This window comes from Bombina bombina, chromosome 5 (assembly GCF_027579735.1).
Source record: "Bombina bombina isolate aBomBom1 chromosome 5, aBomBom1.pri, whole genome shotgun sequence".
Lineage (NCBI taxonomy): Eukaryota > Metazoa > Chordata > Amphibia > Anura > Bombinatoridae > Bombina > Bombina bombina.
Genome location: NC_069503.1, coordinates 241,608,770 through 241,625,902, shown reverse-complemented (window position 1 = coordinate 241,625,902; position 17,133 = coordinate 241,608,770). Strand labels below are relative to the sequence as shown.

General features: G+C 37.1%; 1 protein-coding gene across 1 annotated transcript in view; it reads left to right on the top strand.

Moving 5' to 3' along the window:
* Window positions 1-2,139: 2,139 nt before the first annotated feature.
* The window catches only part of LOC128661436 (uncharacterized), a 207,736-nt gene continuing 192,742 nt past the window's right edge, over window positions 2,140-17,133 (top strand). The window contains exons 1-2 of the mRNA XM_053715691.1: window positions 2,140-2,197; window positions 2,274-2,427. Of these exons, the coding sequence (XP_053571666.1) occupies window positions 2,140-2,197; window positions 2,274-2,427 (212 nt within the window). The remainder of the gene's footprint in view (window positions 2,198-2,273; window positions 2,428-17,133) is intronic.

The window sequence follows — 17,133 nt, the reverse complement described above, 5'->3', positions numbered from 1 at the left end:
TTTTAGGGGGCTTAGAGTAGGTGTAATTAGTTTAAAATTCTTGTAATCTTTTTTTTTTTTGTAATTTAGTGTTTGTTTTTGTAATTTAGTTTAGTTGATTTAAATGTAGGTAATTGTAGTTAATTTATTTAATCTATTTATTGATAGTGTAGTGTTAGGTTTAATTGTAACTTAGGTTAGGATTTATTTTACAGGTAATTTTTTAATTATTTTAACTAGGTAGCTATTAAATAGTTAATAACTATTTAGTAGCTATTGTACCTAGTTAAAATAAATACAAAGTTGCCTGTAAAATAAATATAAATCCTAAAATAGCTACAATATAATTATTTGTTATATTGTAGCTATATTAGGGTTTATTTTACAGGTAAGTATTTAGTTTTAAATAGGATTAATTTATTTAATAAGAAATAATTTATTTCGTTAGATTAAAATTATATTTAATTTAGGGGGGTGTTAGTGTTTAGGGTTAGACTTAGCTTTAGGGGTTAATACATTAATTAGAGTAGCGGCGAGGTCCAGTCGGCAGATTAGGGATTAATACTTGAAGTTAGGTGTCGCAGATGTTAGGGAGGGCAGATTAGGAGTTAATAAAATTTATTATAGGGTTTGGGAGGCGGGAGTGAGGCGGTTTAGGGGTTAATACATTTATTATAGTGGCAGCAAGGTCCGGTCGGCAGATTAGGGGTTAATAAGTGTAGGTAGGTAGCGGCGACGTTGGGGGGGGGCAGATTAGGGGTTAATAAATATTATGTAGGTGTCGGCGGTGTTAGGGGCAACAGATTAGGGGTTTATAGGGATAATGTAGGTGTCGGCGGTGTCCGGTCGGCAGATTAGGGGTTAAAAATATTTATTATAGTGGCGGCGATGTGGGGGGGGCCTCGGTTTAGGGGTACATAGGTAGTTTATGGGTGTTAGTGTACTTTAGAGCACAGTAGTTAAGAGCTTTATAAACCGGCGTTAGCCCATAAAGCTCTTAACTTCTGACTTTTTTCTGCGGCTGGAGTCTTGTCGGTAGAGGGTCTACCGCTCACTTCAGCCAAGACTCTAAATACCAGCGTTATGAAGATCCCATTGAAAAGATAGGATACGCAATTGGCGTAAGGGGATCTGTGGTATGGAAAAGTCGCGGCTGGAAAGTGAGCGTTAGACCCTTTCCTGACTGACTCTAAATACCAGCGGGCGGTAAAAACCAACGTTAGGACCCCTTAACGCTGGTTTTGACGGCTAACGCAGAACTCTAAATCTAGGCGATAGTTATGTAACAGATATAGCATTTAAAATTGTGCAAAGATTGCTCTTAAAAATATTCCTAAAAATTCCAAATTTAGTATAAGGCTATTTTTAAATTTGGATTTTTTTAGGAATAATTTTAAGAGCAATGTTTGCACAATTTTAAATGCTATATCTGTTACATAACTATTTGTTTTAACTATTCATTTAGCTTTTATTGTTGTATACATTTGATTGTTTATACATGGATCCATGTTTTTAACTTATTTGTGTACTCAATAAATTGTTTATTGTAATCGTTTGATAATATTGCATTTGGTCCAGACCCAGCCTTCGTATAGTTGGCGCTTTGGTATACCTTATTAGTTTCTTCTTTCCATTTTGACAACTAGGTGTCAAATTATCAAAGCCAGAGGTCTTATTTAGTAGGCGCTAGGTGTACTCCACTATCAATATGTATGTATCTATATGTTAAAGCCCTTTTTAACACCTTCAACCTCATATCTTTGAGCCCTTATAACTGTTATATGCAATTTTGTTTTAAAATAATTTTTATTAGATGGTGTTATTATGAGTGTAACTGTACTTTTTAATGTAGTTTTGATGAATTTTGTGCCACTTTCCATTTCAGTGTAACAGTTAACTAGAGCTTGAAATAGTGCTATCCCTACGCATTAAATTCAATAGCGTTCGAGAGAACGCGTTTACTTTCAACTTGTAATAAGCATTATTTCTGATGCAGACAAACAGCCATAATAAACCCAATATTGCTTGCAGTCAATAGTTAGCTTGCCACTCATAATCTAACCCCAAATGTGCTACACGTAAGAGAATGCCTGGAATGGTGAACGTGAGTTTAAATCTTTCACTGTAACCAATAGAAAATAATTTACTCATTTCCTTTCAATGAGAATATGTGTATATGGTCTTTTTGAAGTAAAACCAAATGTAATATTAGTTCATGGTAATTCTGATTTTTGGTATCATTGTATTCAGTTATTCCTTTTTATATTTTCATTCTTTCTGATGTGACTGTATAGGTGAAGGAATAGATAACTTTTGGAAGATTATCATAGAGGGAAAGAATTGTACTGTGGAGATACCTGCTGAAAGATTTGACACAAAACGTTGGTTTGATCAAGATTATAACTCGCCAGGCAAGATAATCACAAGCCGAGCAGCTCTTATAGAAGGGTAAGTAATTGGTATTACTATTTTCATTAATGTACATTAATATAGAGCACAAAGCTAATAAATAATTATTTATTTCTAGTTCCCCCATTTACCATTTCGATTTTAAGAACCCATAGGGGAAAGGTTCTCAAATCTCATTTATATTTATTTTAGTGTTTTGTTATAATAAAGTATTCATTTTAAAGAGAGACAATAAAATGTCTCTCTTAAATGTTTACTATTAAACCCGCACATGTATTAGTTCCAAATGCAGTTCATTAGTGGTATGTCCTTTTAGTAATATTTTTTGTATAAATAACTAAAAAACAAATAATGGCATAAAACATAATATTTGACTTGCAATAGGATATTATGCAATAAATGGGTATTCAAAAGCAGTTTAGTTTTTTTACTTTATATTTAACAAAGTTAAAAAAGACTTGGACCAGCGCTGAGTTGAGCTCGTATTATGAGTTGAAAGTAAACTATTTTCGCTCTAGTGGTAACCTGACTAGCTCAAAAATCTAAACTTAGAATATCGTGTGCGCTTTTCACATATTCCTCCATAAAAGTCAATGGAGAAAAAAAGTGGAAAAAATATGTAAATATGTATGTGTAAATATGTATGTGTATATGTAAATATGTATGTATGTATGTGTGTGCATAAATATGTATGCGTGTATATAAATATGTATGTATGTGTGTGTAAATATGTATGTATGTATGTGTAAATATGTATGTGTGTATGTAAATATGTGTTTGTGTATGTAAATATGTGTGTGTAAATAGGTGTGTATGTATGTGTGTGTAAATTTGTATGTGTGTATGTAAATAAGTGTGTATATATGTGTGTACTGTATATGCAAATATGTATGTGTGTATATAAATAAGTGTGTATATATGTGTGTGTATGTAAATAGTTGTGTATGAATGTGTGTATATATACTGTATAGGTGTGTATGTAAATAAGTGTGTGTGTATGTGCATGTAAATATGTATGTGTGTATGTGCGTGTAAATGTGTGTATGTATATATGTGTGTCTATGTAAATAGGTGTGTGTGTGTATTTAAATATGTGTGTATGAAATTATTTGTTAAGGTATCAAATAAAACAAAAATAAAAGTTACTGCACAAGAAGGTGCTTTGCAATGGCTAAACATATGCAAAGAGGGGTAAAGTAGTGGACACGACGTGTGTATGCAGTGGGTGTGGAATGGGCAGGTGATGGGTGGGATCAAAAGTGGCGAGGTAACATTTTTAGCCTGGCTAGTAGGTTAGGACCTGAAATTTTGAGCCCTGTATATATATATATATATATATATATATATATATATATATATATATATATACACACATACATATTTAGACATGCAAATGTATGTATCTCTATATTAAAGCCCATTGCCTGCTTTTCTTTTTTCTAACAACCGAGATCTCATATCTTTTTTCGTCCAGTATATAAAATGTCCCACAAGTTTCTCTCTCCTCACACTTAAAGGACCAGTCAACACAGTAGATTTGCATAATCAACAAATCCATGATAACAAGACAATGCTATAGCACTTAGTCTGAACTTCAAATGAGTAGTAAAAAATGTTTCTGACAATTTTAAAAGTAATGTCTATTTCCACTCCCCCTGTACCATGTGACAGCCATCAGCCAATCACAAATGCATACACGTTTATTCTGCACATGCTCAGTAGGAGCTGGTGGCTCAAAAAGTTTAAATATGAAAAGACAATGGCTATGTTCGTTGGTGGTTGGGAGCTGATCCAGGGAGGCGGGTGGGCGGCCATCGGCAGAGGAGGGGGGCGGTATCGCATGTGGGAGCGTGGGCCCGTGCACGAGGGTCATACGCGCGTGGGCGGGTGGGAACCCTACACTATGGAACAAGTGTAAGGAGGGGCAAGGTGGGACTCTGTGGGAGAGAGGGTGGGAATAAAATATATTAAGCGATCTGGGAGAGGAGAAAAAATAAAAAAAAAACATATTTGATTTCAAACTGGGTACTGGCAGACAGCTGCCAGTACCCAATATGGCGCACAATAAGACAGAGGGGGGGTAAAAGAGCTGTTTGGGGGGGGGATCAGGGAGGTTGGGGGCAAAGGTGGGATCCTACACAGTAGAATTATTATTATTATTATTATTTTAAAATCAAAAAACCCCAAAAAACTTTTATTTTAGTACTGGCAGACTTTTTGCCAGTACTTAAGATGGCGGGGACAATTGTGGGTTGGGGGAAGAAAGAGAGCTGTTTGGGAGGGATCAGGGGGTGATGTGTGTCAGGTGGGAGGCTGATCTCTACACTAAAGCTAAAATTAACCCTGCAATCCCTACAATCTACCTAATTAACTCCTTCACTGCTAGACATAATACACGTGTGATGCACAGCGGAATTTAGCGGCCTTCTAATTGCCAAAAAGCGACGCCAAAGCCATATATGTCTGCTATTTCTGAACAAAGGTGATCACAGAGAAGCATTAACAACCATTTGTGCCATCATTGCACAAGCTGTTTGTAAACTATTTCAGTGAGAAACCTAAAGTTTGTGAAAAAGTTTGTGATTTTTTTTATTTGATAGCATTTGGCAGTGAAATGGTGGCATGAAATATACCAAAATGGGCCTAGATCAATACTTTGGGTTGTCTACTACACTACCACTACACTACACTAAAGCTAAAATTAACCCTACAAGCTCCCTAATTAACCCCTTCACTGTTGGGCATAATACACGTGTGGTGCGCAGCGGCATTTAATGGCCTTCTAATTACCAAAAAGCAACGCCAAAGTCATATATGTCTGCTATTTCTGAACAAAGGGGATCCCAGAGAAGCATTTACAACCATTTATGCCATAATTGCACAAGTTGTTTGTAAATAATTTCCGTGAGAAACCTAAAGTTTGTGAAAAAATTTGTGTAAAAGTGAACGATTTTTTTTTATTTGATCGCATTTGGCTGTGAAATGGTGGCATGAAATATAGCAAAATGAGCCTAGATCAATACTTTGGGATGTCTTCTAAAAAAATATATACATGTCAAGGGATATTCTGGGATTCCTGAAAGATATCAGTGTTCCAATGTAACTAGCGCTAATTTTGAAAAAAAGTGGTTTGGAAATAGCAAAGTGCTACTTGTATTTATTGCCCTATAACTTGCAAAAAATGCAAAGAACATGTAAACATTGGGTATTTCTAAACTCAGGACAAAATTTAGAAACTATTTAGCATGGGTGTTTTTTGGTGGTTGTAGATGTGTAACAGATTTTGGGGGTCAAAGTTAGAAAAAGTGTGTTTTTTTTTCCATTTTTTCATCATATTTTATCATTTTTTTATAGTAAATTATAAGATATGATGAAAATAATGGTATCTTTAGAAAGTCCATTTAATGGCGAGAAAAACGGTATATAATATGTGTGGGTACATTAAATGAGTAAGAGGAAAATTACAGCTAAACTCAAACACTGCAGAAATGTAAAAATAGCCTTGGTCCCAAACGGACAGAAAATGGAAAAGTGCTGTGGTCATTAAGGGGTTAAAATTGCATACTCTATCTGAAATTAAATGAAAGTTTAATTTTGACTTGAGTGTCCCTTAAAATTTTTATTTCAGAATTTAATGCAACTTACATTAGCCAGATTTTCACATATAAATTAATTATTTATCTTCATCAAATAAGTATGTATGTAAATAAGTATAAACAGTTCAATATCCAGCACTCTGAACCCTTAGGTGTGTGCACACTGCTAAAGGATTACTGCAAAAATCCCACACAATAATATAGCACAAAAAATGCAGCAGCACCACTTATCATCTTCCAAAGAATCTCTTTATTTCCACATGGTGGGAGCAGGTCCCTCTATGTGGAAATAAAGAGATTCTTTGGAAGATGATAAGTGGTGCTGCTGCATTTTTTGTGCTATATGTAAATAAGTATATTACATATTGTCACTCAGCAATATCCTGACACTAGTATCAGCAAATTAATTCATAAACAGGGCTTATTTATTTTCATAAAATCTTCAATAGAAAAAGACATCAATAGTTCTATTTTTGTTTCACATGTAGCCAAATTCTAACAATGACTACTAGCACAATGAAGCAAAATTATGCAAAAATAAATCGAATTGTCTTAATAAACAATGCAGCAATATATTTGCATCTCTATAGTGATCAAGTAAAAATAGACAGCACCCAGATCAAATATACTAACTATAATAGTTGCTAAAATGCACTACAGGATTAGTATAGAGTGGACAAAGCTTTCTCCCAATATCTATTGCATATATAAGTAATTAGAATATATACAAGTTATAGAAACAATAAAATCTTTTTAAATAAAGAAAAAAAAGTCTCTGCAAACAGAGTGAATATCATAGAACACTTGCCTGGCCAGACCTGTGTTTGCTTGTTCCCACTACGCGTTTCTGGGTCAAGCCCCTTCCTCAGATGTCATTTATATATGCATTTTGTTTTTATTTTGTTGCAGCTTTAAGAACATTTAACTTGATGTTCTTTTGAAGAAAAGGTGAATACTGAAATACGGCTAGATTTAGAGTTTTGTCGGTAACGACCCGCGTAGCTAACGCTGTTTTTTTTTCCCCTGCACCTTTTAAATACCGCTGGTATTTAGAGTTCACAGAATGGCTGCGTTAGGCTCCAAAAAAGGAGCGTAGAGCATAATTTACTGCCACTGCAACTCTCAATACCAGCGGTGCTTACGGACGCGGACAGCTTCTAAAACCTGCTCGTGCACGATTCCCCCATAGGAAACAATGGGGCAGTTTGAGCTGAAAAAAAAACCTAACACCTGCAAAAAAGCAGCGTTCAGCTCCTAACGCAGCCCCATTGTTTCCTATGGGGAAACACTTCCTAAGTCTGCACCTAACACCCTAACATGCACCCCGAGTCTAAACACCCCTAATCTTACACTTATTAACACCTAATCTGCAGCCCCCGCTATCGCTGACACCTGCATATTTTTTTTAACCCCTAATCTGCCGCTCCGTACACCGCCGCAACCTACATTATATCTATGTACCCCTAATCTGCTGCCCCTAACACCGCCGACCCCTATATTATATTTATTAACCCCTAATCTGCCCCCCACAACGTCGCCACCAGCTACCTACAATAATTAACCCCTAATCTGCCGACCGGACCTCACCGCTACTATAATAAATGTATTAACCCCTAATCCGCCTCCCTCCCGCCTCAAAAACCCTATAATAAATAGTATTAACCCCTAATCTGCCCTCCCTAACATCGTCGACACCTAACTTCAATTATTAACCCCTAATCTGCCGACCGGACCTCGCCGCTACTCTAATAAATTTATTAACCCCTAAAGCTAAGTCTAACCCTAACACTAACACCCCCCTAAATTAAATATAATTTAAATCTAACAAAATAAATTAGCTCTTATTAAATAAATTAATCCTATTTAAAGCTAAATACTTACCTGTAAAATAAACCCTAATATAGCTACAATATAAATAATAATTACATTGTAGCTATTTTAGGATTAATATTTATTTTACAGGCAACTTTGTATTTATTTTAACCAGGTACAATAGTTATTAAATAGTTAAAATAATTACAAAATTACCTGTAAAATAAATCCTAACCTAAGTTACAATTAAACCTAACACTACACTATCAATAAATAAATTACATACAAATCCCTACAAATAAATACAATTAAATAAACTAACTAAAGTACAAAAAATAAAAAAAGAACTAAGTTACAAAAAATAAAAAAATAATTTACAAACATTATAAAAATATTACAACAATTTTAAGCTAATTAAACCTACTCTAAGCCCCCTAATAAAATAACAAAGCCCCCCAAAATAAAAAATGCCCTACCCTATTCTAAAATTAAAATTGAAAAGCTCTTTTACCTTACCAGCCCTTAAAAGGGCCTTTTGCGGGGCATGCCCCAAAGAATTCTGCTCTTTTGCCTGTAAAAAAAAACATACTATACCCCCCCCAACATTACAACCCACCACCCACATACCCCTAATCTAACCCAAACCCCCCTTAAATAAACCTAACACTAAGCCCCTGAAGATCTCCCTACCTTGTCTTCACCACGCCGGGTATCACTGATCCGTCCAGGCTCCGAAGTCTTCATCCAAGCCCAAGCGGGGGCTGAAGATGTCCATGATCTGGCTGAAGTCTTGGCCCAAGCGGGGGCTGAAGATGTCCATGATCCAGCTGAAGTCTTGGCCCAAGCAGGGGCTGAAGAGGTCCATGATCCGGCTGAAGTCTTGATCCAAGCGGGAGCTGAATAGGTCCATGATCCGGCTGAAGTCTTCTATCAAGCAGCATCTTCAATCTTCTTTATTCCGGCTCCATCTTCATCCCGCCGACGCAGAACATCCATCCTGGCCGACGTCTTCCCGACGAATGACGGTTCCTTTAAGGGAGGTCATCCAAGATGGCGTCCCTCGAATTCCGATTGGCTGATAGGATTCTATCAGCCAATCGGAATTAAGGTAGGAAAATTCTGATTGGCTGATGGAATCAGCCAATCAGATTCAAGTTCAATCCGATTGGAGGGATGCCATCTTGGATGACATCATTTAAAGGAACCGTCATTCGGCGAGTAGGCGTCGGTAGAAGATGGATGTCTTCAGCCCCCGCTTGGATCAAGACTTCAGCCCGATGATGGACTTCTTCAGCCAGATGATGGATGTCTTCAGCCCCCGCTTGGGCTTGGATGAAGATTTCGGAGCCTCCTCTGGACCGATCGGTGATACCCGGCATGGTGAAGATAAGGTAGGATGATCTTCAGGGGCTTAGTGTTAGGTTTATTTAAGGGGGGTTTGGGTTAGATTAGGGGTATGTGGGTGGTGGGTTGTAATGTTCGGGGGGTATTGTATGTTTTTTTTTTCAGGCAAAAGAGCTGTTTTCTTTGGGGCATGCCCCGCAAAAGGCCCTTTTAAGGGCTGGTAAGGTAAAAGAGCTTTTCTATTTGTATTTTAGAATAGGGTAGGGAATTTTTTATTTTGGGGGCTTAGAGTAGGTGTAATTAGCTTAAAATTGTTGTAATATTTTTCTAATGTTTGTAAATTATTTTATTATTTTTTGTAACTTAGTTCTTTTTTTATTTTTTTACTTTAGTTAGTTTATTTATTTGTAGGTATTTTATGTAATTCATTTATTGATAGTGTAGTGGTAGGTTTAATTGTAGATAATTGTAGGTATTTTATTTAATTAATTTATTGATAGTGTAGTGTTAGGTTTAATTGCAACTTAGGTTAGGATTTATTTTACAGGTAATTTTGTAATTATTTTAACTAGGTAGCTATTAAATAGTTATTAACTATTTAATAGCTATTGTACCTGGTTAAAATAAATACAAAGTTGCCTGTAAAATAAATATTAATCCTAAAATAGCTACAATATAATTATAATTTATATTGTAGCTATATTAGGGTTTATTTTACAGGTAAGTATTTAGCTTTAATTAGGATTAATTTATTTAATAAGAGTTAATTTATTTTGTTAGATTTAAATTATATTTAATTTAGGGGGGTGTTAGTGTTAGGGTTAGACTTAGCTTTAGGGGTTAATAAATTTATTTCGTTAGATAAAAATTATATTTAACTTAGGGGGGTGTTAGTGTTAGGGTTAGACTTAGCTTAGACTTAGCTTTAGGGGTTAATAAATTTAATAGAGTAGCGGTGAGGTCCGGTCGGCAGATTAGGGGTTAATACTTGAAGTTAGGTGTCGGTGATGTTAGGGAGGGCAGATTAGGGGTTAATACTATTTATTATAGGGTTAGTGAGGTGGATTAGGGGTTAATAGCTTTATTATAGTAGCGGTGAGGTCCGGTCAGCAGATTAGGGGTTAATAATTGTAGGTAAGGTAGCAGCAACGTTGGGGGCGACAGATTAGGGGTTAATAAATATAATATAGGGGTCGGCGGTGTTAGGGTCAGCAGATTAGGGGTACATAAGTATAACTTAGGTGGCGGCGGTGTGGTCGGCAGATTAGGGGTTAAAAAAATTTAATAGAGTGGCGGCGATGTGGGGGGCCTCGGTTTAGGGGTACATAGGTAGTTTATGGGTGTTAGTGTATTTAGAGCACAGTAGTTAAGAGCTTTATGAACCGGCTTTAGCCCAGAAAGCTCTTAACTCCTGGCTTTTCTCTGCGGCTGGAGTTTTGTCGTTAGATTTCTAACGCTCACTTCAGCCAAGACTCTAAATACCAGCGTTAGAAAGATCCCATTGAAAAGATAGGATACGCAAATGGCGTAGGGGGATCTGCGGCATGGAAAAGTTGCGGCTGGAAAGTGAGCGTTAGACCCTTACCTACACGACTCTAAATACCAGCGGAATCCCAAAACCAGCGTTAGGAGCCTCTAACGCTGGTTTTGACGGCTAACGCCAAACTCTAAATCTAGCCGATAGATATTTAAATAAGAGCTTATAACACCTGTAATGCAGCTCTAATATAGTGACAGTGAGGCAGAAAATGTTATAGGGGTCAGTCTGTGTCTTATATGTTTTTAAACTGGAAGTGATTAAACATGGACTTTTAAAATAATTTCCTTCTCTCATTGGTCTGTTTATTGATAAGTTCAACTTTGCATCAAATCACATTCATCCAGTCATTAAATTAATTTACAATATATGTGTACAATAAGCAACTCTCTCCTACTGCAAATGTCTCCACGAATATTGTGTTTGTGGACATTTTATTTTTTCCTCACCATGAGTACATTTTATAATGAGAAAAAATATATCTCTTACTTTAAATGTACAATTTTTTTCTCTCCACTCAATATACATGGTATGACAGTCTACAGTAGTTTTATATGTGTGTGCTCTACCTGCAAATGTATAGTGCTGGCAGAGAACAGTTGGCACACTGCCTGGCATTTTCAATTTACTTTAGAATAATTCTCACACTATTTAAGTCATCACAATCATCTCTTTAATGCTTGCTTGAATGTCTCAGCTGCTGATAGCTTATGTTTATTGTTTTTCTGATCTGTCTGGCAATTATGTCCACCAGGCTTAGTGTATATACCAGGGCATTATCGACACATTGTGTTCTACAGGGCCTACAGGCACTACCGGCATATTATAATCTGCTACCCATTACCTATATACTATTTGCTACAAGCGATTTACTGCTTTTAGTTCCTGTACAGTCTTTCCTGCTTTCTCTACCTTGTTTCATGCAGTGCAAGGTCTGTTATTTTATGACTTCTGAACCTGTCTATATTTGTGTAGCTTATCTCAAAGCTATATTTGTGATGTATCTATTAGCTTTAGTCACTGTAATAAATCATTAAAAGCTATTATGATTTGTTTGCTCATATCTATCTTAGCTACCACAACTGTGACAGCATTAGAATAATGTGCTGATGGGGTCAGGCCTGCTTCCAGGCTGATGGACAGCGCTAAGATAGAACTAACCTTATAAACTTAAAAAATCACCTTGACTGTCCTATGATATTCCTCTATTTCACAAACTTCAGATAAAAATGTTTTAATCTGTTCAGTAAGCATGTGCATGTGTGCTGTGATTCTATGTATTTATTTTTATAATAGCATATACAACTCATGCGGCTAGATTACGAGTTTTGCATTATGAGGGGTGCGGTGCTAACTTGCAAGTTATTGTCACAGCTCATCTCCCTAAAGCACTGGTATTACAGGTTTACAAAAACCCGCCGTTAGCAGGCAATATTGCAGCGTAAAGCAAAATTGAGCTCCATACCGCACTGAAAGCTGCAGTGAGCTGGTTTTACGTCCTCGTGCACAATTTCCCCATAGACATCAATGGGGAAAAGAAACAAATGCCAGCGAGCCTCAAGGTGATGCATAAAAAGTTCTTTAATAAGTGGAGAAAATAAATTTTAAATTAAACGAAATAATGCTTATATCCCAAGCATAAGTGAAAAGTACAAGTCCTACGCGTTTCGGCAGCCCCCTGCCTTATTCATGGACATAAAGTGTAAGGTAATCTCACCCCTTAAATACACCTGTGTCCACAGGTGTTAATATCACATGATGCATACTATTAAAGGGATATTTCAACTTTGTTGTTAGAAAGCATATACTCTCTTAGAATTGGTATGGCAGACTTTGATACATTTGAATAAATTAAATTTAAATTAGATTTAATAATTCACTGAATGAACAACTAAGCAGACTTATTAACTCCCTCCATTATTATGACCTATAATATTTATTATATAACCAGTAATACCATCGCTATATTAAGAACATGTAAAGATTTTACTTTAGATTCTAGTAATAACTAACAGAAAATGGGAACAGTAATAGGGATAACCAATCAGGTGGATGAACACCTAAACTTGAATGACCCTGATATCTCCCTAATTATGTGAGAACAAAACGGACTAGTTGATTTAGTAATATCTAATGGTGTCTGGAGTACTGAAGGATAACAGCTGGAAGATGTAAGTGCATAATAAATATATTTATATTTGGCAAACCATCAGGTGATACTATTGGTAACTCAGTATATGAATAATTCTAAGGATTTGTCATACCCCAACATTAGCAATGTGCTATTTCCTAATACAGATGATTGGAAATCCAAATAATGGATAATCATACCCATTTTCCCCAGGTATCCAACCACAATATGGACTTGTAGGAAGGCCACAAGAACTCAGGCCCTCCAAGCACAATTTTGCTTAATTACTCTATTAGTTAGATAGGTAAATCCAACTCCTATAAAAGAATAGGGAAAAAAACTTTTTCCCCCTTTATGTGCACTATACTAGCCATCAATCGAGCTCAAAGCATAGATTGCAACTTAACTTAAATATAACATGAAACCTTATGCAGTTCCTATTCATAGGGAACTAAAGATGAAGCATCCAAGTCTTTTAAAGCAGGCTGTTTGCTCATATTACCATACATCAATTGATCATTTTAACCTGATCAGTGAGTACCATTACTGACTATAGCTATACAGAGGTTCTAAGACCTAAAGGTAAAAAGGCGCTTTTCCAAAATGAGCTAACGCTGATGGGTCCAAAAATTAATAATGTCCCCATCAATATTAAACCCCTTAGGTCTTCTGGTCTCTAATTTAAAAATCCAGAATGCCTCTTTGTATAGCAATTTAGCAGATCAATCTCCTCCACGGATACAGGGTTTGATATGATCAATGATTTGCCATTTGAAAGTAACAACTGCCTTATTATGGACATGTATAAAGTGTCTAACCAAGTCAGAACACTCTATTCCATTCTCGATGTTTTTCAAATGTTCCCTAATTCTGCTTCTACACTCACGAGTAGTGCACCCAATATACTGTTTCATACACTGGGTACAGTCCACCAGATATATGACAAACGTGGTGCGGCAATTGGTGTATGAGTCCAAGCTGTAGGTCCTCTGGGTGACATACGATTGAAAATTCCTCGTCACTTTTGCAAATCCACAAGAGATGCAGTTGCCAAAGTGGCATTTGTAATGCCCTTTTACTTCCAGCCAACTTCCTCTCCTGGTGGACGATTGTCGCAACAAGCTGGGAGACAACTGATTGCCTATTGTGCACCCTCGTCTGGGTACAAAATTGCAACCCTTAGACACAAAGTCCTTTAGGCTGTCTTCAGCCGTGAGAATCGGCAAATGTCTACTCACTGTTGACTTTCCCTCTCAAAGTCCAACTCATCCGTGCAATTCCTCTTAACACGGATGAATTGTCCTTTAGCATTTGTAATGCCCTTTTACTTCCAGCCAACTTCCTCTCCTGGTGGACGATTGTCGCAACAAGCTGGGAGACAACTGATTGCCTATTGTGCACCCTCGTCTGGGTACAAAATTGCAACCCTTAGACACAAAGTCCTTTAGGCTGTCTTCAGCCGTGAGAATCGGCAAATGTCTACTCACAATATTACAGATGTCATTAAATTGAGCACTGTAAGCTGTGATGAATGTAGGTTTCGATGAATCAAAACCTCTATCTCTTTTATCCGTCTGTTCACGATTAAACAATAGGAATTTCCTATCTAACCTTGAGACCTCTAGGTATGCACGTTCAATTACCTTCTTTTTATAACCTCTTCCAAGGAGGTTTTCCATCAACTGTTGACTTTCCCTCTCAAAGTCCAACTCATCCGTGCAATTCCTCTTAACACGGATGAATTGTCCTTTAGCAACTCCAAAACCAGTATATTTCGGATGGTTACTCTTCCCATGTAGTACTGCATTAGTCGCAATCGGTTTACGGTATAGTGTCGTTCTGACACTGTGAGTATCTTTATCTCCCATTAAAATGAGGTCAATATATGGGATGGAGACCTTATCACATGCATAGGTAAACTGAAGATTACATTCATTATCATTGAGATAATCAATAAAATCTGTTATTCCTTGATGACCTCCCGTCCATATAAACAGGAGGTCATCTATATATCGTTTGTACATAAGTATTTGATTATGAAATGGATTAACCTCTCCAAAGACGTGGCACACCTCCCACCAACCCATAAACAGGTTGGTGTAGGCTGGGGCAAACTTTGCCCCCATGGCTGTGCCACGTCTCTGGAGGTAAAATATCCCCTCAAATTGAAAGAAATTATGAGACAGTAGAAAGTCTAGGGTCGATATCAAAAAGCCCTTTAGGACTTCATCATATTCACTAAACTTGTCCAGCATATAGGATACAGCCTCCAGACCCAGTCTATGGGGAATGGCAGAATACAAACTGACAACGTCAACTGTTATCCATTCAGTTTTCTCCATCCACTCAACAAATTCGATACATTTAAGAAGGTGTTTAGTATCCCTCAAATGTGATGGAAGATTAAACACAATATGCTGAAGCAAAGATTCAACCCAAATAGACATGTTCTCGAACATGGAGCCAATGCCTGCCACTATAGGTCTCCCCTTCACCCCCTCAAGGGACTTATGTACCTTGGGGAGGTGATGGAAGATAGGTATCACAGGATGTGGCACAAATAAAAAATCGGCAGTATCCTGATCATAGACTCCCAGCTCGAGACCATCATCTATGATTGACTCTAGTCTTTTTCCAAATTCAACAGTAGGGTTACACTGCAGGACTTGATAAACCTCAGGGTCCCCAAGCTGCCTCATCGCTTCCTGTATATAGTTTGACCTGTCCTGCACTACCACACTGCCCCCTTTGTCTGCCTGTAACAATATCTTCCCTCTTCTTGAGGTGTTCTAAGGCCTGTGACAATTCTTCACTAAGATTAGGGCGTGGGTAATGGCTTTCTGCTGAAAGTCTCATGAGGTCTTCTTTCACTCTACGGTGGAAGGCTTCCAGGAAGGGTCCCCTTTCCTGGGTAGGGTAAAATATAGACCTAGGTCTATACCCACTGTGTGTGGCTTTAAGAAGTGTCTGGTCAGTTGGGGTGTCTAAGGCTAAATCGTGGATGTTAAGAAAATCACTTGCCTCACTGAAGTCTACAAGGTCATATGGCTTTGGCTGGTCACCTTCCCCCAAATCAAAAGCATCAATTATATTATTTGCTTGCAAATCTTTATTTCAAAAAAACTTTTTTAAGGTTAAATTACGAATGAATTTATTCACATCTACTATAGTCTGGAAAAGGTTAAATTTGGAGGTTGGTACAAAACCCAATCCCAGACCAAGTACTTCTTTTTCTGCATTGCTTAACGTAGTGCTAGAAATATTTATGACATTTAGATGGCATATTTGTTGCGACCCCCTCTTCTTCTGAACCTTCCTGCGCCTCTGCCTCTTTGCCCTCTTCCTCCATGCCCTCCCCCTTCTTCTGAACTGTAATCCCTCTGAAAAACCTGCAGTTCTCTATCTGTAGTGCTACGTGCCACCTCATAATTTATTGGCCTTGAATCATTGCCTTTTACTGTCAAAAAATCCTGCCTCCTTTGTTCAGTTTGAGTGGACACAACCTGATCAGTGGTATTTTTCTTATTCATACTCGTGTTTCTAGTGACAATAGGGTCTATTCAAAGTATACTGTTTAATTTAGATTTTACAGTTTGCTCCACTTGCATCTCAGAAGACTGAGAGCTAGGAGCAGGGGGTAAAGATAACTGGGCATCTGTGGTAGAGGGTAAAGCAGAGTCAGAAAAAGACACATGCTTATCTTGTGGATATGTCACATTCCTACCACGTGACCTGGACCTAGACCTGGATCTATTTTGTGAGGTGTTATTACGTGTGTGCCAGGTGTAAACTCTGTTGTGTAGATGGTCATCACTATCTCTCAAAAATTTCTTCAACTTAAAATTATCTAATTCAGTACGAAACTTGTTAACAGAGTCCTTCAATAAGGTGGCCATTTCAGTAAATTTCGTATGCATGGTATATTCACTCATCCTTAGCTGTAACTCTGTTATTTCATCTCTAGTTTTCATCAGAGCTTTTTCCTTAAAGATAATTATTAACTCCATAAGTCTCCTAGAACATTCCGTTAAGATAGTGTTCCATTTCAATACAAAAGATGGATCATCAACCTGGAAGGTGGGAAATGTATTAAGGCATAGGCCCCTGGGAATAAGATCCATTAACAGGTATTTCTCCAGGGCCCGCTTATCCCACCACAGCTTATATTCCTTAATAAGGGTTTTTTCCATCTGCAAAAAAATGTCACTTATGGAAAGTGTCTCTCTTTGATTAACAAAAGTATCTTCAATACTGAGTCTCTCCATATCCATATTCACAAGAGAGCGCATTGAAAATAACTCGTGATTCTCCATATTGTAATAAAG